Below are 26,222 nucleotides of genomic sequence, written 5' to 3'. Positions count from 1 at the left end.
AAGAAAAGGTTAGGGATGTCTTTCGATTAATCTGGAATGACCTTTATTCATTTATATTTCTCCATCCTTTAAAAATGAGGTACAAACTGAACCAGTTCTTATTTAAATTGTTTTCAGGAGCACCAAATCACCATTAAAAAGGGGAAAATAAAGTGAATTGAAGTTTGTTCTGTGTGTCGGCATAGATTCAGCTGAGGGGATACAGCGTAGGCAAAGAATATTCACCCTTTTACAGGAATGACTCAATGTCCAGTTTTAAATCCTGTACATACAAATTATTCGGAAATGTTGTGAAGCAGCTATGCAAAAGGACAGCTGTATTCAAGTTTCATGTTAAAAAAAAATATATAGGAAGCAATGCAATCCAGCAAATTGCAAACATTTCTGAATGCAGTCACTCCCTTACCTTGATAATTACACAATATAATATAGTAATGCAACTTCAATATGAAAAACAATTAAGCATAAAACCAAGTTTGAAAAAAATTGAATTATTTTTTAACAGATTAAAAAAATGAATAAATAAATAAAATACATAAATAAATGCCTGTACTGTGGCATTTGTAACTTTTCCATCAAAGGTTATAAATCACACCTGTACCAACGTAACATTAGCTACACCTCTTACTGAAATGCTTGCCAAATGGAAGAGCCATTATTTGTACTCTAGTCCCATCAAGGTGCACTTACTGAAGAATTCAGTGAAAAGTACTTTTCCATTCCCTTCTCCACAAGGTTTTTTTTCCTCTCTGGCTTATGACTAAATTTAAAAATTGCCTTGCAGGGAAACACACACATTTCTTACCTAAAGCCAGAAGGAGCTTTGCAATCTGGCAAAAAGAAAATACAGAAATAACTAAAAGCAAACAAATGTTATGTCCTGAAACTATCCCATGCTTTATATGAATAGTATTAGTAAGTTTTGGTTAATCTTTTACAGCATCCTTGCGGGAAAAAAGAGTGGTAAGTAATTGTATTAAATAACATATTCTATCCCAGTAGATTATTATGCAGTACTGAAGAAAGCATGTTGAAAATGGAAATATGCAGCCATGGGGAGAATAGGCTATTATGCATGCTGTATTGTTACTTCATACATTTTCAGTCGTCCAACTAATTTTATTTATTTATTTATTTTTAATTACTCCTATTATGCATCCTTTAAGAAGACCTTGGGGTTTATAATCAAGACGACTGATTATAAAAGTTGCCAAAGAATTCTCCTTATAGTGAGTGGCGATAATTTGGTGAAGCTGTAGCTGGATTTTATATACCTCTATTCCAAGTCAAGGAATCAGCTGAGCACAGCTGTTCCTTTTGTGCTTGTCATATTGTGAAATAAACCAAGCACCAAAATTGTAGCAACAAAAAATGTTTAAAAAAAAAAAAAAAAAAAAGTTGTTTGCAATGGACCTCAGACCTAAAAACGTAGTTTTGTTTTCAATGGTGCATCGTGGGAGTGAAACTGAGAGAGTGCTTTAAAAGCACAATGCTAACTGGACCAGTTAAAATATTTTTTAAATAATAAATGAGAAAATGCTGAAAAAATGCAACATTAACCATTCATCAGTGCCAAGATGTGCAACATATCTCATAAGTTTTTGAAGAATCCAGGATATCCTTACTTATAAATGTTAATCGATTACTTCTATTTTGACAACAAGCACTGTCCTTCCTGCCTCCAGGAAAGGGAAGTAATCCTTCTTCAAACTGCACTTGGTACATATGTGGGGTGCATTTATTTTAAACTGAGTTTAGCCCTATTATTGCTGCTAATGAAGGGTAAAAAAAAATAAAGAATTGTTGGCAGCCTAACTAGGTTTCTACAGTAGATGTGTTGGTTAATAGTGCTCAATTTTGACAAATGCACTTCTGCCAAGGATTTAGCTAAATATTGAATTCTAAACCAAAGCTAAATTAAGCCTAGAATCAAGCTGTTGGCTCTATAGCTGGGGGTCATCTCTTCTTTACAATCACAGAAAAACATATTCCGTGCCTGCCAGGCAGAAATGGTTAATCTATGCAAAAATTAGTAAAATGAAAACTGCTTTCAATTCCCAAATGTTTTTGGAAGCAAAAACAAAACAAAACAAAACAAAACAAAAAAACACAACAACAACATGATAAGGTACAAATGGCCATGTATTCTAAGGGAAGGCATTAACTAACTTCATACCTTATCTGAAAGACTAAATCTGTGCTTGTACATCCCCTAGACATTTTAATGTTGCAGTGTGTGGCAGGTTCAACAGGCATGGCAAATTAAATACCAGATCAGTGCAACAATATGCACTAAATTGCTACTGCACCACAAGCTCCTGTATAAGTAAAAAAAAAATGACTGTACTGTGCAAAGTAAGATACAGATACAGATTGGCTATGTTGGTCTGAGGATAGAATAAGACCCAAATAATAAGACAATAAGAAAAAGATGACTCTACTTATAGAGCAGAAACAAAATGGCACGAGACAAAACTATTGTAAGTTTTAAGATAGCAAAATTATATATATATATATATATATATATATATATATATATATATATATATATATATATATATATAACAGTCACCTGTTGATCAAGGAATCACACTTTTTTTTGACAATCAGAAAGTTGGTGATTGCAATTACCTTTAATTAAGTACTCTGTTGACTCATGGAACTACCCATTGTAGGAACTACCCATTGTAAGTTTTTAATAGTCATCCTTTTGGATTTGGTCCATATGCCACACTCTTTCACAAACCTTTGTGTCCACCAAATGGTATTTTGTATCCTACAAGAAATGTTCCTCCCAGATACAATACTGTGATATAAAGCATTCCGTAGAGATAAAAGATTTTCTATGTTCTTAAAAAATGTACCCATTGGCAGGAAGATGCATCAGAAAAAAGCGCACACTGACAGCTATGGAAACCTGAGGAAGCCTAACAGCTTCTGGAAGGCCATCAAGGAATTGAACAGCCCGTATTTCTCTAACTCTTCCCAGAAATTATTTATCGAGGACAGAGTTATAAAGATCATTCTATCTATGCTGACTTCTTTAAAAACCTAAGGCCTTTGTTTCTGCTGTAAGTAATTTTCCATGCCCTTGTGGATCAGCTGATGTATGTTTCTCTATGGAGGGAAGGGATACATAAAAGGCCTTGAGCCACTTAAAATAGATGAAACAAAACAAATATAATCGGCTGCTGGCACTAGCGCTCTGCAGAGCCACAATTTGTGCTAACTAAAATGGAGCGTAAACATGTGAAAAAGACAAGACTGGAACTCTAATAAACATTAAGAGACTGAAAGGGCAAATTAAGATATTTCCCAGTTTGTTCTCCCGTATTGCAGAATTGTCCTCTTTGCATAGACTTATAATTATGAGAACATTTAAAACCAGTTCGATTACTCGCTTTAAAATAAAAAATTGGCAATAAAACACAGATAAATAAAAATGCATATGGCTCCATAACTACAATGTTGTGTACTTCCTGAAGCTGAAGTGACATGTACAATACTAACAACTAACAAACAAACCTAGAATTTACAGCCATTAATACAGACTGCATTGAATAAAGCACAGAATGTAATTCTGGAATATACTGCGTAGTTGCTAGCTAACCAATGCATTTTTGATTTGGTACATAACTGTAGTTGGAAAACTTTGGGCCATTGAGATCCAGCAATATTTAAATCCCACTAACATTTAGTCAGACAGGGTAGTTAATTAAACCATTGAGTAAGGAGCAATCAGATTCAAATGAGCCTTTGCCACAAATGGACACATAATGCTTCTAACTGCCAATGAAAATGTTCAAATGCAATTATTTAAATATAATTACAACATGTAGTACTACTGTACAGGGCTATTATACATGCAAAGCTTTGGCAATTGCAACTGTTTTATACTTTCAGAATGCCGTATTTTAAACAATTTTTGTTAAGAGAGGATAATTAGATGTAACTTGAAAAAACCACACACATCTATAAAGTGTGGTACTTCATTCAAATTTCTACTGTACATTGCAAATGTCGTATGATGTTACTGAAAAAAGACTCACTTAAGCAAGAACTTTTCAGTTTTGTTAGATACGTCCCTTCTACTTGAACAATTTTACATTTCATCTGATCAAATATTTAAAACCTTTGTGTCTTTGGAAAGGCAGTCCACATGTTTAGCTCTACAAATGAAAAACAAAACATTATATTGCCCCTTTCCTTATGGAATTCTCTGCCCAGATACATTTGAAATTCTACTTCAGTTTCTCAGTTTAACACTTCTCTCAAAATGTACCTCTTTTCAGCATCTTCTCTTCTTAGACTTAAGTGCTAAGTTTACAATATTTATACATTTGTGGACATTTTATTGTGCGGCACCTTGGGACACTTCGGTGTGAAAGGTGCTATATTTAAAGTTATTTGCATTGTTATTATTATTATAAATATAATACACATGCATTAACAGTACATGCAGATTTAAAAAACCAGTCAACATTGTATACTGCACAAAATACATGAATATCAATAGCTTGGTTTGCTTAGAAAATAGCATTGTCTTGAACCCATTGAAACGAATGGGAGGATGACTGAAATGACAAGGAATACAAAAGTGGTAATAAGAAAACGGATCTGAATGAAGAAAACTGATTATGTTGAATCAGGAGGAAATAAAATGATCTTTTTTTTTTTTTAAAACATCAAGGTGTGCAAGTCAGCAGTGAAATAAAAATGCACCTTCCCAGTGGACTGTGCTCTGACAACACATTCATCTCAGTTATTTCACCACATCAAACTTTTCCACTGACATGGACTAGATCTGTCAAAATGATTGACCATTTTGTGTATCTATAAACAAAGAGGATAAAAAAAGTCAATAAAGCCTAATTTCTGACATTAATAACTTATAAAACCTTACTTTCACTGCAATGCCCTTCAAGACTACTTTCCAAAGTGTAAAAGAAAAGTAACTGTGTGGCTCATGTACTATAGCTTAAATAGTTTCCAATATTTACCAAAAATAACATCATGCATTTCTTGTAACCCCTTAGTGGCGCTTATGTGAATATGCATGTTTTTGTTTTTTTGCAGCAACTAGCAACTGCAGATGTGCTTGAAACCTAGTTTTAATTAGATGAACCTAAACATCACAAAGCTTTGGTTGCAGACAACTAAAATAGCCAACGGTACTAGGGAGGACACTATACATATTGTATTGACATTGACACAGGTATTGACAATAAGGGTATGGCAAGATACCATCACCACTGACAAACAGCAACAACTAACAGAAACACATAGCTCATCTTAAATTTCAACCGTTTAGTTACTAAAGACAGTGGCAATACAAGTACTGTGTAGATGTAAAATCTGAAGCTGAATTGTGGATAATCTTTTTACACTAGTCATAGGGTGATCTACCATTTGGTGGAGGGAGGTGTATTTTGAAACATGACACTCGTCTATTGTTTAGAAATTAGAATGGATAAGTGACTGATAATACCAAAACTGGAGTGAGAGACTATAAATAATGCACTGCCTTGATAACTTATTTTCACCTGACATTATTTTCATCATTCTAAACTCACCTACCAGGTTCTACTTATTATTGTCAAAACAGAGATTGCAATACAATATGTATGTCTCATCTTATGGTCTTTCTTCAGACCAGATGTTAGAACATTAATCTTGAAAAGGTCAAGCGATTACAATCCAAACCTCCTCATAATGATTTTGACTGCTTTAGGCTCCAGTTAGCCAAGAGGTGCTTTCATTCTAAGGCTATTTATCCTGTCTGCACTGAACAGCTCGGTTTCCTATGGCTTCGAGAGCTTGCACTGCCTAGCAATATATATCCAGTAGAAGTGTGACTTTGTCCTGTGTTATCCAAGTGCTTTATTTTTGTTGTTGTTGTTTTGTTTGTTTTTCATTTGATATCCAGCACACTAAACTGCAGAAATGCAATCTTTTACCTTGTGGTTACTAAGACAACTGAAATTACACTTAAAGCCTGCTAAGATTAATTTTTCACGGGTCACAAAATGCGAAATAAACCCTGGTGGGAGAAGGATAAATTTAAAAAAAAAAAATTGTTCCATGAACAAATAAGAAAAAAACAATATAAAATGGATTAGCTACCAAAAGAAATCTGGAACAAGTACTAGAGTTTAGACTGCTAGATAACAAAGAAAAACAAACAAGTTTGTCTAGATGACTGGTGTACCACTCCCTGTTAAAATAAATAAATAAATACTGTATGCTTAAAATAACTGCATCTGAATTTTTCAAACCTTTTAATGTTCCTGGGTTTGAAGTGGAACTTAAAACAACCAACTCTGTTTACTGTAGATTACAAATGATTAACCTTATTAAATACAGTCTGAATGGCCATGCAACCCCTTCAAACCATCTCCCCTTATTGACAACCTAATGCTGTCATGAAGCATCAAATGCAGTAATAAGAGACAAGTTCTGACAACCTCCACAATCACTTTCTGGGCTCCCTGTTGCCTATGGAACTGAAGCGTTCCAATTTCAATTCTGATTTACTTGCTCCACAGGGATGTCAGATGCAGAGTTTCCATTACCATTCCAAAAAACACAATAATCTTGTAGAAACCAAGGCTGGATTTAATTTATTGATTTTTTTTTTTTTTAATAAGAAGAACAGCAACTTGAAATTAATGACTATGACATTTTGGAGGTCCCTCAAAAGAGGCTTCTTGAATTAAATTGCATGAAGATGTAGATGACTAAATAGCATTTTTTAAAAATGTATTTTAAATAACACTGGAGTCTAGGTAAAGCAAACCTGTACTTTTAAACCTCTTTACAAGTAAAAGAAGAGTGACTTAGGGTGTGTTCACACTGGGTCCATTTCGAGGGTTTTGTCCGGTGGTCTCAGTCTGTTTGACACCGAGTCTGGTTAGCTTGCTAAACGTCAATGTGAACAGCTGCTGAACTCTGTCTCTTTGCACAAAAGAACTATACAAGGTAACCAAACTAGGTAACAAGGTAACCATATTTCTGAGGAAACAAATAGAGCAAAATATGTCTTTGTGAACTACATTAGGGTTATCAGACATTTCAACCTTAATTTGTTGTCCTGGTCGGAAACAGTCAAATTGTTAATCGTCCCGGTCTTGCTATATTTTTTAAATTATCAAATACAAAACTGCATCAGTGTGCTCTACAAGTTAACAGCAGAGTAATGCCTTAGGGTGTGTGTTAGCACCACTCAAAAATAAAATAAACAATTATATGGATTATTTGTTTAATCATTCTGATTATGTGTATACCATGTCTAAGATTTTAAGAGCTCCGCCCACTCTCGTCATTGTGAAGAAAAAAGGTCACTTTCAATTAATAAGGCCATCGACCGAGGAAAAACTAATCTATACAGCTAACCATTATTGTGTTCCTTATCTCCACTGAGGATTTGAGCCTGCGTGCCCCCACCACCCCACCCAAAGAGCATGACACTCCAATGAATGTGTAATATAGCAAAGCTGCAATGAATGGTTCCACTACATCGATTTTAAGGACAAGTCAATTGCAACCATACAGTAACAACACCACTGGGACTTACAGAAGAATGAAATTGCATCCAAGGAAATACAACAGTATCAGCAAACATGCTTTAATTGCTACAGCCAGGAAAGAAACAAAACATGCAGAAGATGCCTACAGTGCTGAAAGCAGTATGTTCACAGCCTAACTATGGCACACCCGCTTTGCTTCTTACATGTTTATTTGCAATAATATCAGAAAGGCTACTGGCAGCTACGGTGTCGAGATGCTGTAGTTCTTCAAGTTAACGTCCAAGTAAAAACAGATGGTTGGATTGCATGATTCGTATCTAAGTAGTCCCAGGTACAATTAGTATTGTTATGTATTTCCATACAGTACCTGCAGCCTATGAACACAAAAACCTTGACACCGTTTCTTAGATTAATTTTCCTTAGGAACTGCAGACGAGGAAGGGGTTAAGCTATCTGTGGCTCAGGATGCTAACTGTACATTTTTATGGCACAGAGGAATTACAGTAGGCTCTGATTTATACCTTCAGGCAGATTTAAAATTTTGACCAGACACACGTGGGGCAATGTGCTCTCCTTTGGCTCCACTGTCACTTTGACAGCCCTATTAAAGCTGAAGATGTTTCTCTGTAACCAATGCTCTGAGCTCATTCCAGCTCATGATATGGAGTTTATACATAGCTTAGAAGGTGAGGGTTTGAATATCGCTACAGAGAATACATTCTGACTAAACTCTACCTGCTAAAATGGCACACACAGTTCATATACAAAAGAATGTGCCAAAATAAACAACACTGAGTTGAAAATATGGTTTACAAAGGACAAGACTCACAAAATAGCCCACATCAGGAAAAGCGGTGAAGTTTAATTTATACACTGTTTTGTAGATGCAAATGGTATGCTACGAGGTGTCTTCATTCATCACAAATGTCTTGATGTCCTATCATGCCACAATAAACTAAAGTTTGATGTGCATCTATAACTATCTTAGCTGTCAAGCATATCACCTCTGAAGCAGTATTATGGAAATGCTGTTTATGCACTTCATATTACATATTAGACAAAGGTGATGCCGTACATTATCAGTCCTCAGTTACTTGGTGAGAATCCATGTGTAACTCCCAGCAGATACTGCCATAGCAGTCATAATACCTTATGATGTGGAACGTCTTTTTAATTCCTAATGACGTGGCCACCCCCTGAACAGTATATTTAGAACCCATGCACAGACTATTATCTAGTCAATGTTATACTGCCAACACTAGTGCTTCAGCAGCAAATGTAGTTATGTTTATTGGGTCATAACAGGAAAGAAAAAAAAAAATGGTGAGAATCAGGCTTTTTTTTTTTTTTTTTTTACACCGATTTCCTTGGAATTATCACTGCGTAACATATTTCGACTTGTTTAATTGCTTTTCAAATCTAAAAATGAATGAATGAATGAATGAATGAATGAATGTCGCTTTATATAACCCATCACTTTCAATCATCTCCTGAGAGCATCGGTTGGTTGTTACTGTACACAAAATAAGTGCTGTTCAGAGTGAAGACCTACAATCACAGTCGATGGAACCTTGAGGTGAAACTGGCTTTACAATTAAGAGGAAGCTTTTGATTTTCATTCTTTTTTTTTTTCTAAGCAATACTGACAGGCTTTACTATTACGCCATCATTCATTGGTAGCAACTACAGGTACAGTGCCGCGCAGTAATAATCCAGGTGCTGGCACGCTGTGTCATGTACCCTCAGTTCTAGGCATAAATGTTAGTTCTGCACATCCCTCTGCAATTCTTCAGTCTAGATCGCCTGATCAAAATGCTTACAAAAGTTCCTTTAAAAAAATGCTAGGCCGCTTTCACATGGTAATATACTGTAATAAAACATGATCACTTGAAAAGGCACAGATGCATACCCTTGTTTTTCTGTTTAACTGAACAGGCATTTTTAGTCTCAATTACAACGTTTAAGCTTTCAAGCCACCTAGTGGTTGCTGTTTGTAAAAACCGCTCCAGGGTTGTGGAAAAGGTCTGCAAGATAAAGAGGGAACATGCACACTAGTACTGATAAATGTTGAGGGGAAACTCCTCGAATAAGCGAGCAGTTTAGATTAGACAAAGTTAATCTGAACAGAAAAAAAATAAGATATACATTTAAGCATTATAAGTTGAAATATATACAGCTCCTGATGAGCACAAATCTTGTACTACCTCATCTAAAGTAACATTCGGCATGCCCAGATCAGTGCTTTGAGGTATGGGAAACCAGCAAACAGAGTTTCTAATTTTACTTTAAATACAACCATTAACTGTTTCACTCAAACTCTCCTTTAGTTTGACAATGAGGCCCCCTGCTGGAAATGAGGTGTCATGTATACGAGTACATGAAATTGTCTTACCTGTTAACTGTACTCCCACTAGTTATCTTATAATTAGCTGAAGTTTTCAGACTTTTTGTAGGGCCCTGTTGAGACACTCACAGTCTAAATTCAGGAGAGCTAAAATGTGTGTTGTTGTAATGATTAAAGTGGAAACAAAGTCTGTGAAAACTATGCAGAGCGAAATGACAGGTGACTTGTGGTGAGAAAATTATTTTGAAAATTACGACTGCTTTAATTGAGCTATTTGGGATCAGCTGAGTGATCAGTTTATCCATTTTTCATTTGTTCTACCCGCAGCAGCCTGCTTACCAATCAGGAGGACTAAAGATCAATGGGCAGTCTCCTTGCTGCTGCCCATTTTCACTCACTGCAGGTAAGTAACAGATGTTACCAAGCTAATGAACCGTGAGGGACCCTTCTGAGGGATCTGTGAAGCTCCAGTGCACAAAAATGTATGCTGCGTGTCATCTGTGAGACTGCAATGGCAGAAGCATGTGGATAGTCCTCTCTGACTAGTTAAATAAAAATGAATCCTAAGATTATTTTTAAGACTATTTTATAAATATGTACTACATCTGATAAACGCTGTATTCACCTGTCTGAAGGTTTAAACCTGCTGTTTTGATTAGTAATGAAACGATGCAGGACTGACTGACATGTAATCTCCCATGCACTTTAATGCAATGCTTTAGTTGTGCGTTTCCTATTGATCATTGTTGTCTGTCTGCTTTTATCTGGCATCAGGGCAGACTGTAGCTTTGAAAGCAGTTCACAGCAACAGAACAGATTTTTTTTTTTTTAAACAGCTAATGTGATCAACTTGTGAAGTGATAAGGTTGAGTTACAAACTTTAGCTTTTATGCAGAAAGCGCTGTCATGATCTTGTTATATAACCCAGAGGTGCGCTTGGTTTGACAGAGGGATACAGACTATATAGTTTTATGGGTTTTATAGTGCATGACGACTTTGTGGCAACATTATCCACATTAAAAAAAAAAAAAAAAAAGACCTAATCTCAGTACATACAGTACACATTAACTTAAGCAGGTAAGTTAAGGTTTTATAGTCCTAAGCAATAAAATTAAGCAAGAAATTAAAACTATTTTTAAAATTTTTTTTTTTTTTTTTATAATATTTGTGCTTTATTTTTCAATCTACTTCACTTCAAAATGTAAAAATGTGTATGTTTTACACAACAGTTATTAGAGTAATTGAAAACTGAAGAAGTAGTGCATACATAATGACATCACAAGTGGTCATTTTATCATTATCAGAGCCTTTCGCATCTGGGGCACCTCTGTATAATACACATCTATAACATTGTTTAGTTAGATCAGGTTAAACTGCTTGTATATAGGATGTACAAGATCTGGTCAAAGTGGAATTCTCAGCATATACCAGAAGTTAAAAACAGATTCAAGACCAGTCAAGAGCAAAACCAGTACCTTCTGGTGGCTCCTCCCTCAGATAAGGTGGCATCTCTTCGTTGTTTGTGTTGTCTATTTCTGAAGTTACGTTTTCTAGTGTGTCCGATTCTGTGTTGGATCCCTACAGAGAAACAAAAAGGAGGTAAACTATAAAAAGGGTCATGCTTCCGTACAGATAAGAGATAAACAAATACAAGCTCCCACAAACCACTGCTTGGTTACATCTCTTTTTTAATGAGCTATTTTTTTTTTTTTTTAAAGTCAGCAATTGAAGCAAGTAAATGTGGGATTTTCAAATTATTTCCCCCCGAGTTCCTAAATTCTGTTCTGTATTATATAAACTGGGCTTCTGGTACAAACGAAATGAACTTAGTTCCTGTAAAGCAAAATTGCAATAGGATTTCCATCAGAGATACCAGCATTGTGCCTTGATTTCACCAGAGTGCTTGAGCTTGGGCAGCATTTCAAGAAACTGCAGGGACATCTTCCTGTGTGAATACAGTAAAATAATTCCAATGATGAGCTTGTTTACCAGGATCAAGCAGCTATATGCAAGCTAGATATTATTGTGACCAATGGCTGTGGACACCTGTTGTGGTCAGGAATGTCATCACTGGAGAGTAGGATAGGTGTCATATGAAGTTATGATGAATCAAGGCATACACTTTTTAAATCCCATGGAAGTTTTTTTTTTTTTTGCCGTGGACTTTGGTCAACACTTACAATCATGACTGAAGAACACTGTTGTGATACTCTGCATAACTACCAACATAGATGGGGTATTATAGCATTACATGATAATGCTACTGCTCATACACACTTATCACAATATCTGTATGAAATCTCAGCTTGTTGCAGGTTTGGAATGAGACAGGAGGATCCAAAACCATTCTCATGCTGTTTCAGAATGGATAGAGTGAGTGGTAAAGTGAAATGACCCCAGCAGTGAACTAATCCACCACATGTGAAGTTCATTTGTGACAAACTGGATGGAGAATGAAACCTTAACCAATAATTATCAAAAGATATCGTGATGGGACGTTTGATGAAGATGGTGCATAAATAAATGAAATCTGATGATCTTCGGATTTGCGAATGTCCATTTCTGCTTTGAGACCAAACTTGATGTCTTAACAATGATTAATGTGTATGGATTTGGTGGGTTTATCACCTTGGAAACCATTTTGAAAGTTTACGCGATGAATATAACTTTATATTAGCTAATTATAGTTCTGTAATATCATGTGTGTTTATTTTATCAAATGTTTACTCGTCTATCTTGAATAAAGTTTCACAAGGAAGCAGGTCTATATTTTGGGGGTATTTTACACATTTTTATCTTCACTCATCACAGAACTAGCTTAAGGCCAGGGCGTGCACTCTCTGGTCTGCAATGGTTGTGAAAAAAGTCATTGATACCAAACACTGCTTAACTTCATACAACAACTCTGAAGCACAGAAGCCATGCTTAAGGGCCCGTTTGGATTCCTGAAACAGAAACGTTGCAACATTAAATCAGGATACTAAAATAAATAGAGAGTTTGTAGGCTACAGTAATGTGTTGTTAAGTTAGTATGTGGACACATACATCCTTTTCCCAACAAAAACAATGCTAATTAACTTTCTATGGTCATGTATTCTCAAATTAGGCTATTTACGACTAACATTATCTACTGTTAAGTAATCATACTTTATGTAACTATAAAGATTAACTAAATGTTTATGTCAATTTATGGCCTAGAGGTACAAAATGGAAACTACAAATCACGCACAACACATAAAAGCAATAATGTGGTCTGACATCTTTAACAATGATGCACGTTCTTTTCATTATTTCCAGAAATAACAACACACTCGCTCACTGTTAACAGCATCAGCAACTAACAAATACGGATTACAGCCATGAAATTTGGAAATATGTATTGGAAAATAACACACAATTCTAAATCAATGACATGTCAATTACGGGGGCACCTAAGAATTATGACATATTGACATCCTTATTTCAACAACAACAACAAACCAACCCTCAACTCACCTTCATCGCTGCAGCTATTATTGCAACAACGCACGGGTATCGGCGATGACTTGATTTTTTAAAAGTACAGACTGACAGCGAATGCCAAATATGTTTAATATCTAAATTTCTTGAATTCTTATTAGAGATTTAAAAATAAAATAAAATTGAGCACTAAGCTCTGCAGTGTTGTTGTTCTGCCTAAATGTAAGCGGAAGTGACGCTTGAAAGTTTATATTAAAAGTGACTTCAGGCTGTGTTTACAAATTATATCCGCAAGAGGGCATTTGCTCTTTATTTTCGTTATATGGTTGCACTTGCAAACACAGTTTAGTTTTAAATGAGCCTTTCCACATTCGTAAAGATTGCAGTTTCTGATTGCTAACACATTTCGATTAACCTTATCGTAGCCTTATGCATTTTACACCTGAAAAGGAAGGCATATTAACTATAATACTAAACCCCCTCCACTCTCCAGTAATACATATGACACCGTATTAAACCAGTGAGGGTCTGTATAAAAGTTTAAATAAATAAATACATAAATAAGTAAAGAGGTTTGAACTGTACATTTGCACAGTCATGTTGGACATTACCAAGCTTTTCCCTTCTTTATAATAGGCAGAGTAAACACTACTGCAAATGTCTGTTATTCTCTATGGCAATGTGACTATCGGGAAGCCAGTATTAATATCAATAGTACATCGATTTACTGGAGGCGTTTTAATATCTAGATTGTATGTATTTTTATTTTTTTTATTTTATTTATTTATTTATTTTTTTTGAGGTGTTAGCATTTATTGTTTATGTTGTTCTGGCCCTAGACCCACCAATAACAGCTATTTGTTGCTAGGCGTTTAGCTCTCTCAGTTTGATTTACTGAATTGTAAACGGCAATTGCTGTAACCTGATATCTTGTGGGTCAGATTTTCATGGATTAAGTGACTTGGTTACAAGTAAACACACCGGCTTTCGAAATAACCTATTCCACATTGCCTGACAGTAAAACCTGGATGTTTGTGTTACGCAGGATCAGTGCTGGGCATAACAAACACTCTCTGGCAATGAATTGTTTGTAAAAAATAAAAAAAAAAAAGAAAGAAGAAAAAAGTAAGTCATTTTTTATGTCATTATAAAGGTGGGTACGTAATGATGTTTAATAGTTTTATGGTCATAAACATTATTGTGGCCAGTATCACTTAACCACAAACACCAGTACATTTCCCCATCGAATTATGCTGTTCCCTTTCCTTGTAAGAAACATTTCTCAATTAATGCAGCCTTATCATAAAAGGACATTATTGTATCGTAGAAGCCTCATTGTATCTGCTTCTAGATCACACAGTTTAATTTCTATGCTGATTTATTAGTTAAGCAAATTAATGACTGAATAATTGCAGCTAGGAAGGATTAACATAATGTACACAGATATGTTTTAATGAAGTGGAAATTGCTTCTTAAATATTATGTTTTGTATGAGGTCTTGTTGATTAAAGTGCAGTATAATTGAATTATAATAAAACACATTTAATAACCCTGTTGTTCTCCAGTGCTTGTTTCTCTCTTTTTTTTTTTTTAAATAAACTGTTGTAAGACATTTCTACAAATGACACAACATAAACCATATCCATGGTAGCCAAAATCAACATTACATAAATGAATGAATGAAGCTTGTCCACTGTTGTCTATTAAGGAAGACTCTGCAAAGTATTCAAAGTTGACATAAGTCCATCTATCTCTAGAACAAAGCATGGGATACAAAATTAAATTTGCTTTCTTTAGCAATGCATATACACTTCTGTGCAATATAGCCTATCTGTATACATAGTTTTATTTTATGTTTCTTTTGGACCATAAAAAAAGCAAAGCGCTTCCATCTGTACATCTGCAGTTTTAAAAATGTTTCTAGAATGGTTCAAAGACCAATGTTCTTTACTAATACAGGATTTGCAACCAGTCTATTGACTTTAATTATATACACCAGTAAATGTTACATGCAGCACAAACAGCTTGTGATGTGTAATTGTGTTATATCTCACAAACACTCTGACTCAATGATGTTTTGTGTTTTCCAGCCATGCTAATTTGGTTAACATGGAAGCACATGACCGGGTTGCCCCCAGTTGTTATTCCTTTGGCTTGCCTGAGCTCCAAGCGGTAACTGGACAGATAATCTTGAACCACAAGAGAGTAAAGCATCATAACTTGTAAGTAAAAGAAACATGTTAGCTATTTGTTTGCTAAGGGTTGTTGTAGGCAGATGGGGGCACTAAGCTACAGTACATGGATGTTATATGATCAAATGAAATCCTGCATTGCTGATTCTACTGTTAGGAGCATTTTACACCTTTTTCTGCAATTCTATTCTAGGAAAGAACAAAACATTATTGTTGAAGGCTGTGGATATATTGGGTTGGGGTTTAATATTAGCATGCATTGTACCTACTATAAATGTTGTTGTTTTGTACTTAAATTGGAAATAACATTAATGTATAATATGTACCAGTTATTGACATTTGAATTACCAGAAATGTACTCGGATATAGCATCCGGAAATGCTATATCTGGTATTCAACCTGCAGTCATTTTATTTTTGTAAATTACAGGTCCTTGAACCCAACACCCTATCATCACTCTTCAACCTACGTTCAAACTACACCACACACGCCACAAATACATTATTTAAAGGTAAGTGTGATGCAGTCAGATCAGGACAACTGTAACTACAATCTGGAGATGCTAATCTTACCTCAGACTGTGGTTTATAGGCAGCATTTAATCTATATATAACCCCTTACCTCAAGGTAATTCGGTTTAAAGGGGAGAGGCTTTTCTACTATGTCTAAGTGTGGCGTTTAAGAATTTGCATTAGAGATTCCAAGCTAGAAAGATAATTTAAGAGGTATGACTGCAGCTTTGCGAAGGCAATCCTCTTCTATCAGTCTCTGTATTAAAGCATACACAACAGGCTGGGACAATAACATTAATTACATTCTATTGTTTTAACTCTGTGTTTGAGCTCCCAGAACAAGCGACTTGATTTAATCCAGTGCATTGTAAAGCCCTAAAGATAGTACTTGTGACTACTTACATTGATTACTTACCAAACATACCATTTCAATGTAATAATAATAATAATAATAATAATAACAACCTGGATTCTTGTTTCACAGGTATGGCAGGGGTATGGAGGGAATATTTATTTTGAGCCTCTAAGGATTTTTAAAGTGGGGATCCACCTCCCTCCAGAGAGACTTGCTAAATCAACTGTGAAAAAAAGTGTTGAAAAGTCAGCCAGAAGAACTGGATTTCAGGTGCAGAAATTTCAGCTATTTACAGACTGTAATTCTTCTGTATCTGTGTGTGTGTGTGTGCATGTGCGCGCGTGTGTGTGTGCGCGTGTTCATGTGCGTGTGCGTGTGTGTGTGCGTGTGTGTGTGTGTGTGTGTGCGTGTGTGTGTGTGTGTGTGTGTGTGTGTAAAGGATTTGTTGAGAATAACAAAATAAGATTCAATACTTCTGTAGTGACATTAAGGGGGGATTGTGTTATAAGAGTGGATAAAATAACTGGAATTTAATCCAAGGACCATTCTAAAGCTGTTTATATCTGGTTTTGTAACCGAAATGGGTGTTTTTTTTTCTTTCAGAAATGGTGCTAATGACAGTTTGAAGTAAATGGCTCTGCAGTTCCCCCCACCCATAATATAATTTTAAAATAATAACATAAAACATATTTTACCTTACTTTACACATGTTCACAATACAGAGTGTAAACTGACATTTGTTGGCCTGCAATCTGCAAATAACCATGAATTAAAACTATACCTTATTAATATGGACACAATAAAGAAAATCATTGCTTACATTTTAACATAGATGATTTGAAAGCGATCTATTCTAAAAATAAAGGTTTACAGGCAAAAACATATTTGTGTTTTGTTAAATTTCCTCAGACAACATATTTTAGGGTGTTTTATAACTAGCACTCATTTATTTTAATACAACCCCTATGTACTTTCCCATGTTATGTTAAAATTACCAGGGCATACCATCTTCAAGTTCTTCAAGCAAATTTCCTCGTCTTCTTGGTTCTGTAAGACAGCTTTCCATCATCTCAGATGGAAAACCATTTCTTTCAGCAGGCAAGCCCAAACTGTCCGATGACTTCACCTGGATCACCAGCAACTCCTATAGTAGTGGAAGAGCGAACTTCTGAAGATGTCTCAGAATTTATTATAATCAGCTGCTCCCTGATCACACCCTATTCCTGTGCCAGTATTTAAATAACATGCTCACAGCATTAGTTTCCTGTTAAAAAAAAAAAAAAAAAAAAAAAAAAAAAAAAACGTTTAGGGATGCAATCTTCTCAACAGCAGTTTTTTTTTATGTTAATTAATTCACAATGACGTTTTATTACACACTTTGTTATAAGTGTTCTTAACATTGTTTCTATGCAAGTGCATCTGAAAACTGATTGAAATGTATTTTCATATTTTAAAAAAAGAACAATACTATAATAACAGCAAAAAATAAAAAAAAATAGTTTCAATAAATGTTTCATTAATGTTTACCTGCATCACTGTTTTAATGTTTCACATTATTATTATTATTATTATTATTATTATTATTATTATTATTATTATTATTATTATTATTATTATAATAATAATAATAATAATAATAATAATAATAATAATAATAATAATAATAAATAATAATAATAATAATAATAATAAATAGCTCATCAAGGGACAGATCATAATATTGTGAATTCGTGCTGGCAAGGGATTCTGCGTAATCCCTTAATGGGTCTATAAATACACGTCTTCAACCTAATTATCTATATAAGCTTGTTTTACGTGTGTTGGTAAGCAGCCTTTGAGACTCGATACACAATCTCAACATATCACTTACTGCATCTCTGCGTCTGTTCGCTCCGTGAAGTTCAGCACCAAGGACAGAGAGAAAGCGCGATGGGACAGTCGCAGTACCGCACTTCACACATGGAAGAGGTTGATGTAGCTGACCTACAGGAAATGTACAAAAAGTTTGTGGTAGAATGTCCAAGCGGGGCGTTGTTTTTGCACGAGTTTAAACATTTTTTTGGAATCGATGCGAGCGGGGAAGCGGCCGACTATGCAGAAAGCATGTTCAGAGCATTTGATAAAAACGGGGTGAGAAATAGTTGTTGTTTGTTTTTTTTTGTTTTTTTGTTTGTTTGTTTTTTTTAGATATTTGTACTGTAAATGTGGTTGAATAGTTTTAGAATCTTTTTGTTAACAATTAAATTCAACATATATATTGTGGCCTATTAAATGTACTCTTTATCGTATACATTATTGTTTTATTTTTAAATCAGGGTTAGGTTGAGTTGAGCACTGTAAAATTGCTCTTTGTAGATTTTGTTGATGTCTGTCGAACTTTTTGTGGCAGAATAGGCTACACATTGATTTTTTTTAGCGATTTATTTAATATTGCCTTTTTTTCAATGCAGGATAACACCATCGATTTTTTGGAATATGTAGCCGCATTAAATCTCGTATTGAGAGGGAAACTTGAACATAAACTGAGATGGTCCTTCAAAGTCTATGATAAAGATGGCAACGGATGCGTGGACAAGGCTGAACTACTGGAGATTATCGAGGTAAAGATATAGCTATAAATAAGAGCATGATTCAATGGGCACTAGGGGCACAGTTTTGCTTAGGGGAAGGTGGTTAACCAGTTGTCCTTAGAGAATCAACATTGGCGGGCTTTAAGCTTTTTAAGAAAAACAATACAACGTGAATCTACATAATGAAAGAACATATTGTTTATGATAACTGGTGTATCAATTCGCACAACACGTTGTTGTTTTAGGACACACACGTGACCCTATATTTCATGGGTTATGTTCACAGTGTTTATACTTTTAACAATAAATTATGCCATGTTTTTAATATCCATACCATGCGTTTTATTATGGTTTTAACAATGCTTTGCCATACTTATATGTAATATACCATACCTACCTAGGCCCTGTTCACAACGTTTATGAGATTTCAAAACAGTTTGTTCCAAAATCCACCACAAGCTTAGGGCAGTTTCATGAAAATCAAACCCATATTTTCATCATCAAATCAGACTCAAACAAGCTAAATATATCATATTTGTATTTTGTGGCAAATTCAATATATATATATATAGTATATATTATATATATATATATATATATATATATATATATATATATATATATATATATATATATATATATATATATATATATATATATATATATATATATATATCTATATATAATATAGTATCTTTTATAGGCTGCGATGTTACTATGGAGTCAGTTAAGGTTTTCAACTCCAAAACACATGCAGGGTCCTTTTTATTTTCACTATCTTGATAGAAGTGTACTACGACATGGTGTATTCCACTTCTGCCGTTGAGAACGGCAATACTTTTGAATATGAGGGTTTTATATCCCAAAGTGTCTCTACTCTCTCTCTCTCTCTCTCTCTCTCTCTCTCTCTCTCTCTCTCTCTCTCTCTCTCTCTCTATATATATATATATATATATATATATATATATATTATTTATTGTTGGTTTCTTTCAGGCTATTTATAACCTGAAAAAGGATACCACCTGCTATTCGGGTGCCCAGCTCCTTACACCAGAAGAAGTCTGTGAAAGAATTTTCCAGCTGGTGGATGAAAATAAAGATGGTGAATATGCCTTATTTTACACAATTAGATTGTTACACTGCAATAAGAACTTTGCTAAATAGCATTTAATGAATTTTAGGAACACTTTCACTTGATGAATTCATCAAAGGGGCACAGAAAGACAAGTGGGTGATGAAGATGCTACAGTTGGACATGCATCCCTGCAGCTGGGTTATTGAACAAAGAAGAAAGAGTGCAATGTTCTGATGCCTAAATCAAGGAGACATGCAGTTAGATTTCTTGTTTTCAAAAGACTTACTAAAGCATGTGGATATTTTCTTACATAATAAAGGACTGGAGAAACTTTAGATAACAAACAGTTTGATATCTGTTCAATGACTTCTTTATAATGCTATCTGAGGGAAAAATGCTTTACAAGGAGATACATCATTTAACATACAAATAATCAGTAACTTAGACATCTTGCATGATACTATATCACTCAAAGATGAATACCCCTTACCGATCTATAGTGGTAAAGCCACATCTCTAGATCAATAATAGGTTAATAAAGGAGAATACTTGTTTGGGCTAATAGTGGGTATATCTCTTTTAAATTTGATGAAACTCACATATGGTGACTTTACATTTCACAGTAAATGCAGAAGATTTATTCAAAGGTATACAGGGGCTCAGGACTCATTTTAAAATTCTATTCCACACACTGAAGATACATCACGCAGATCACTTTTTCTAATGCACTAATTCAGAGTTTGGTTAGGGATATCTATTTTACCCTGAATAGTTATCTGAATAGTTCCATTTAAAAGTTTGTTTTTTGCTTATTAACTTTTTTTGGCAAAATATTTTATATAAAAATAAAATCTGTCTGCTTTTCTTTTTGTGTACTGTGTGTATAAATGCAATAGAAAGCCTATAATGAGTATGCAATAATAAGTCTTTTACAAAGAGTAATACTTGAGAACTGTATTCATTAGCTAGCTGCATTGATAACAGTAGCAGCTGAAACCCAGTTGGTTTGCAGCAGTTAGACCCTTACACTTTCTCAAGCTGCATCCTTACCTATGCTACTAGTGTTTGATGGAAACCCCTTTCTGCAAAGCATACAATAGATGATGACTATGGCTTCTGATTTTTGGTTTTAACCGATAAAACACAATAAAACACCCCATACAAAAAAAAAAAAAGAAAGAAATCGATGGATAGCCTATAAACAGGGGAAAACACAGGAAAAACTGTGGAAATGGTTAATCAATTCATGTAGACTTTACCCTTTTCCCATTAAAAATAAAATAAAACCTACCACAAAAATAATAATAAATACATTTCTCAGTGCTGCAGGGCAATGTCCCGCCTTCCTGGCTTGTATCTATCATTGATTCGTTCTGAATACATTAAACCTGCCCCAACTACTGAGTGACAGCACATTCCTACTTTTCTATTGGAGACTCCACTTGCGAGATTTACAACGAGCATACAATCAGGATGGAGGCTTGTTAGCAGGATTTAAAGTTGTATTACTGTTAAGATACAGAGGATTTAAAACAAAATTGTGGTAAAATGTACAAAATGCCTCCACACAAAAACCCCAGAAGAATGAGCCTGTGCCATAAATAACCAAAACAAACCTCAAAAATTCATACAGTATATGAAAAATGAAAGCCCCTATGGCTCTATCTATAACTATAGCATTTACGTGTGGGTGTCCTGCAAGATAAGTGCTCTGAAATTCATTGAGGTGAATAATCATATGCATTAAGTATGATAAGTAGATTAGATAGTAATCTTTAATCCTGTAACCCTTTTAACTAATAATAGGTGTTAATATGTGACATCTAAGATTTCTATTTCAAAGAATCCTGGGAACAGCAGAAATCTTTTCACTATTTCTGTTTTTTTGTTTACTGTAAGCAGTTGAAGTGGACAGTTGGTGTTTTATGTTGATTTTGTTTAGTTTTGTTTTCTCAAGACATGCGTTTTACAACATGTATTAATATTTTCTGTTCACTGTCCTGCATTTTAAAAATACACTTCTTCAAAGAAACTAAGTCAAGTAGACAAACATTTCGCTAGTTCCTTTATCTCACTTACACACTTGCTACTTTATTAGTATTAGTTTAAGCTAATGGATGAATATCATGCCTTTTTATGAGAGCCACGGTTTTATTTAGCATTACAGTGTTTTCTTTACTCTCACACAACTCTCTTGTATGGTAAACATACTCGGGACTAGCCTGTCAAAAAACTCTTAACATACATATAGAGTAGTCCTATCATGGATATGTGTAAAGTATTATATAGTATTTGCTATACTAAATACGTATACTGTATATGCCTACTGTACAGATTTATATTTTTACATAATGTAATGTGTAGCCTACCCAAAACAAATTAGTGTTATTTCAGTGCAAGGATCTATATTTAAAATAGATCGAGAACTATAAACTTATGTGTGTGTGATTTTATTGTATTGTTTTTAAACATGACACCTCTTATGTCAGACAAACATATCCGGTTTAGTGAGGGGCTACTGTATGATTCTTAAAAGTTTTTTGGGGGTGAATGTTGGGGCCCCACTATAGAATCTGATGTGATTAAATTGCTTTTCATTTATATTTTTATGAGAGGAAGAAACTGCGGTATACTCAACTAGCCGCTTAAGCAGAACAGTGAGGATGTAGAGTTCAGGTTTACCCAGTGGAGGTGAGTTATTCAGGATTTGTGGCACACTCTACAACGTGGTTTCTCAGAGACATCGGATTCAGTGGTCAAGAGTTGCATCGCACAGTGAAGAACTCATCTGAAGCAGCAGAGAGGAGCAGCAACTGGCTGTGGTTGTGACAGAAAGATTCTGGATTGGGATCTCAAGCACAGTAGAAAGAAAGAAATGATGATGTACGGGTAAGTAAGCTGGGTTGAGTTGATTGGTGAATGGAGGGGGTGATGCTGGGATGCCAGAATCACCGACGATCCCTCTTGAGGTGTCATGGGCTAGTCGACGAAACACAGAAGATGGAAAGTGCCCACTTGAAGACCCCAGAGATGTACCCCACTTAGTTCAATCCAAACGGTTGTCATGCTGATGTGCTGAGGAGACAACTGTGGTTGGTCCCTGGTGCCAGCATCACAGCTGTTGTGTGTGCTGATGTGCTGGGGAGACAAAAAAATATAAGCTGATCCCTGGAGCCAGTATTACACTTTAGCCATAAACGCCAGGCAGAAGGATATCTACATCATCAGAAGGAAGGAAACGCAAATGGATGGAGACACAGATGGATTGAATTAGTTTACTGCTCACCTTGGCGAGAGCTAAGTTCAAATCAGCATGAAGTTTTAACATCTACTCTCATGTAATGGAAATGATGAAGATCTGGATACGTCCAGTGACTGCTGTGAATAGTGCAGCTGGCAACAAGGGAAAGACTTTGTGACAGCCTGGAGTGACACCTAACAGGAGGAAAGAGACCCCATTGGGACCTTATCCTTCGGGCACCCTCTGGTGCCGCAAACCACAACTCAACTCCTGCTATTTATTTGAACAATGTTGCATGACTATCGCAATGCTAGAGATCTCGCTAAGAAGACACAACAAATATTTAAATTAGTATATTACGGCTCTTTGCGTTAACATATTTTCTGTTAGTACACACGACAAACTGAATACTTTGTGAATCGTCAAAACGAAAATGAAAATTGCGGTATGTTTGCGCTGTGACTGTCCCATCTTAGTACATCTATCCCTAAGTGTTTTGTGCATAACAGAGGAAGCAATCAATAGGTTATGCAACTAATATCTTTGGATTTAGGGCAGATGGTAAACCTTTGTGATAAATCCCTTACTGCAACACTACTGCTGGGGATATTCTGGGGGTCATTGACAAAAAGGGTATAGCTTTTGGATTAGGATCAGTCTAAGTAAAATTAGATCTAAAAATACACTCCTGATCAATGGAAGTGGCAATTTAAAGCTGTTGCAGAAGGAGACATCAAGGGATTTCAAGACTGGAACTACCTCAGTGCCAGAATCCAATATAAAATACATAGCACTTTTTCTTCCAAGTCTCAGGAAAATATATACAGTATAGTTGTCATTTATCTACTAAAGAGGAAATCCACAGTAAGAGGATGGGACAATTTCAAAGCTCCGGGAAGCAAGAAATTGATGTTGCGGACCTCCAGGAAATGTACAAAAAATTTGTTGTGGAATGTCCCAGTGGAGCTTTATATCTGCATGAGTTTAAAGGATTCTTCAGCGTTCTGGACACCTCTGAAGAGTCCTTATATATGGACAACATCTTCAAAACTTTTGATAAGAATGGGGTAAGAGTATTTTTTCTGTTTTTATTGCAGATAACATGTCCATTAGATTAAGTCTGCAAATGCAATTCTTTTTAATAGAGAGCATGCTAAATCAACCTGTAATAATAACACTACACTGCATAGATTGTTGAAAATGGGGCTACAATAAAAGGAAAACGTATTGAGATTGGTCAAATTTACCTTTAAGTACATTAACACGTTTTCTTTTGTTTCGTCCTTTAGGACAATATCATAGACTTTCTGGAGTACATAGCAGCTTTAAATCTTGTACTAAGAGGAAAACTTGAACATAAACTGAAATGGTCTTTCAAGGTGTACGATAAGGATGGCAACGGATGTCTTGACAAAGAAGAACTGAGGGAAATTATAGAGGTAATTAGATCATTTCATTAAAACTAGAATTGTTATAACGCAGAATTATGCAATTAAATGTGTTACATTGCAATAAGCAAACATAGTGGCATAGTCACAGGGAGCTAACCTGTTTAATACACTTCTAGGTTTTTACTTGTTTAGGACTACAGTATAATTGTATACTGATATGGCAGCAATAATATTGCACAAACATTCAATCAACAGATTTTGTATTAGGATTGTACCTCTAACATGGAGATAATATATATTTTATATATATATATATATATATATATATATATATATATATATATATATATATATATATATATATATATACACACACATACGGTCAGTGACGACACTGTATGATATATATATATATATATATATATATATATATATATCTATATATATATATATATATAACACTTCATTCTGGTTAATTGCAGGCTATTTATAACATCAAGACAAGCAGCAAAATGGATCATGAAACCCAATTACTTACACCCGATGAAGTCTGTGACCGAATTTTCGGGATAGTTGATGTGAATGGAGATGGTATGGCTGACTATTGCTTAGATTAAATCAACATTTTATTTATAGTTTGCATTAAAAAAAAAAAAAGAAAGAAATCATACTATGTTTTTTTCATTTTATTTTATTTTAATTTGTATTTATTTGTTTGCATTGCTTCAGGACAACTTTCCCTGGAAGAATTCATTGAGGGTGCTCAGAAGGATGGATGGGTTATGAAGATGCTAACCTTAGACATCAATCCCACTGGATGGGTTACTGAACAAAGACAAGTTCACCAATCTAAAAAGCAAACATTATATATACAGTAGCACAGCATTATGCAATTCAACAACTGAAAATGTATTCCCTGTTGCTGTGTGAAGTTGACAGATGTGAACAAACTACATATGTCTTGTATAGCAAGTGTGATTCTATGTATTTAAAAAAAAACATTTTTTTTTTATTAAAAATGTATCTTTTAAAAGTTTAATAAATATTTTCTTTTCTTTTTTTAAGTTTAATTATTTAATACATTGTATCGGACTGCTATTGTCAAGAACCTAGCCCATATCTTAAAAAGGACACAAAAGTAGGAACAAAACAAGCATTTGGACATAACGGTATTTGTTCCCAGGGTGAAATCTGTAGTGAAATGTTCCTCCCCCCACAGCACTACTAGGTAATACAGGGTTTGGTTTGGGATTAAGATTAAACAAGTGCAATTTATTTTATTCTCGTGTTGTATTTCCTGCTCTTGCGATATTTATCTGGTGTTTACTGCCACTGTTGTCCTTCAACTGCAGGAACACTATTTAATTTACAGATTCACAATGCACTCACCATTGTGCGATTATGTGTTTGGAATGATGTTACTATAGATACACGGCTGGTTAAAGGCATATTCTGGGATAAAAGTATCCTGGAGAGTGTTAAACCTTTAATCTGGATAACAGTGATCCGGATTTTGCAATCCTGTATTTTTGTGATCGAGATAACTTTTTACCTGGA

General features: G+C 34.9%; 3 protein-coding genes and 1 long non-coding RNA gene across 5 annotated transcripts in view; 3 read left to right on the top strand and 1 right to left on the bottom strand.

Moving 5' to 3' along the window:
- Positions 1-13,560, bottom strand: part of LOC121295045 (transmembrane protein 263-like) — a 48,677-nt gene extending 35,117 nt beyond the window's left edge. The window contains exons 1-3 of one of the 2 annotated variants that reach the window (XM_041219338.1): positions 13,366-13,560; positions 11,744-11,815; positions 11,346-11,448 (exon numbers count right to left, since the gene is read on the bottom strand). In XM_041219338.1, coding sequence (XP_041075272.1) covers positions 11,346-11,448; positions 11,744-11,749 — 109 coding nt within the window. In that variant the 5' untranslated portion in view covers positions 11,750-11,815; positions 13,366-13,560. The remainder of the gene's footprint in view (positions 1-11,345; positions 11,449-11,743; positions 11,816-13,365) is intronic. The other variant, XM_041219337.1, reaches the window with a different exon arrangement.
- On the top strand, positions 10,054-16,035 carry LOC121295046. The gene is made up of 3 exons (XR_005946845.1): positions 10,054-10,273; positions 15,420-15,551; positions 15,951-16,035. It is a non-coding gene; the product is annotated as an uncharacterized LOC121295046 (long non-coding RNA).
- A 2,138-nt stretch (positions 16,036-18,173) lies between these two features.
- On the top strand, positions 18,174-20,422 carry LOC121295025 (guanylyl cyclase-activating protein 2-like). Its single transcript, XM_041219302.1, has 4 exons — positions 18,174-18,518; positions 18,839-18,988; positions 19,952-20,060; positions 20,140-20,422. Exons 1-4 carry the CDS (start codon positions 18,318-18,320, stop codon positions 20,265-20,267), a joined length of 588 nt encoding a protein of 195 aa, XP_041075236.1. The 5' UTR covers positions 18,174-18,317; the 3' UTR covers positions 20,268-20,422.
- Positions 20,423-24,108: 3,686 nt separating this feature from the next.
- On the top strand, positions 24,109-25,543 carry LOC121294988 (guanylyl cyclase-activating protein 2-like). The gene is made up of 4 exons (XM_041219252.1): positions 24,109-24,341; positions 24,564-24,713; positions 25,166-25,256; positions 25,395-25,543. The coding sequence occupies exons 1-4, from the start codon at positions 24,147-24,149 to the stop codon at positions 25,541-25,543; spliced, it is 585 nt and encodes a 194-aa protein (XP_041075186.1). The 5' UTR covers positions 24,109-24,146.
- Positions 25,544-26,222: the final 679 nt, after the last annotated feature.

The sequence above is a fragment of the Polyodon spathula genome, chromosome 19 (assembly GCF_017654505.1).
Source record: "Polyodon spathula isolate WHYD16114869_AA chromosome 19, ASM1765450v1, whole genome shotgun sequence".
Lineage (NCBI taxonomy): Eukaryota > Metazoa > Chordata > Actinopteri > Acipenseriformes > Polyodontidae > Polyodon > Polyodon spathula.
Note: the sequence above shows the minus strand (reverse complement) of the source record. Positions and strands in the feature narration are given on the sequence as shown.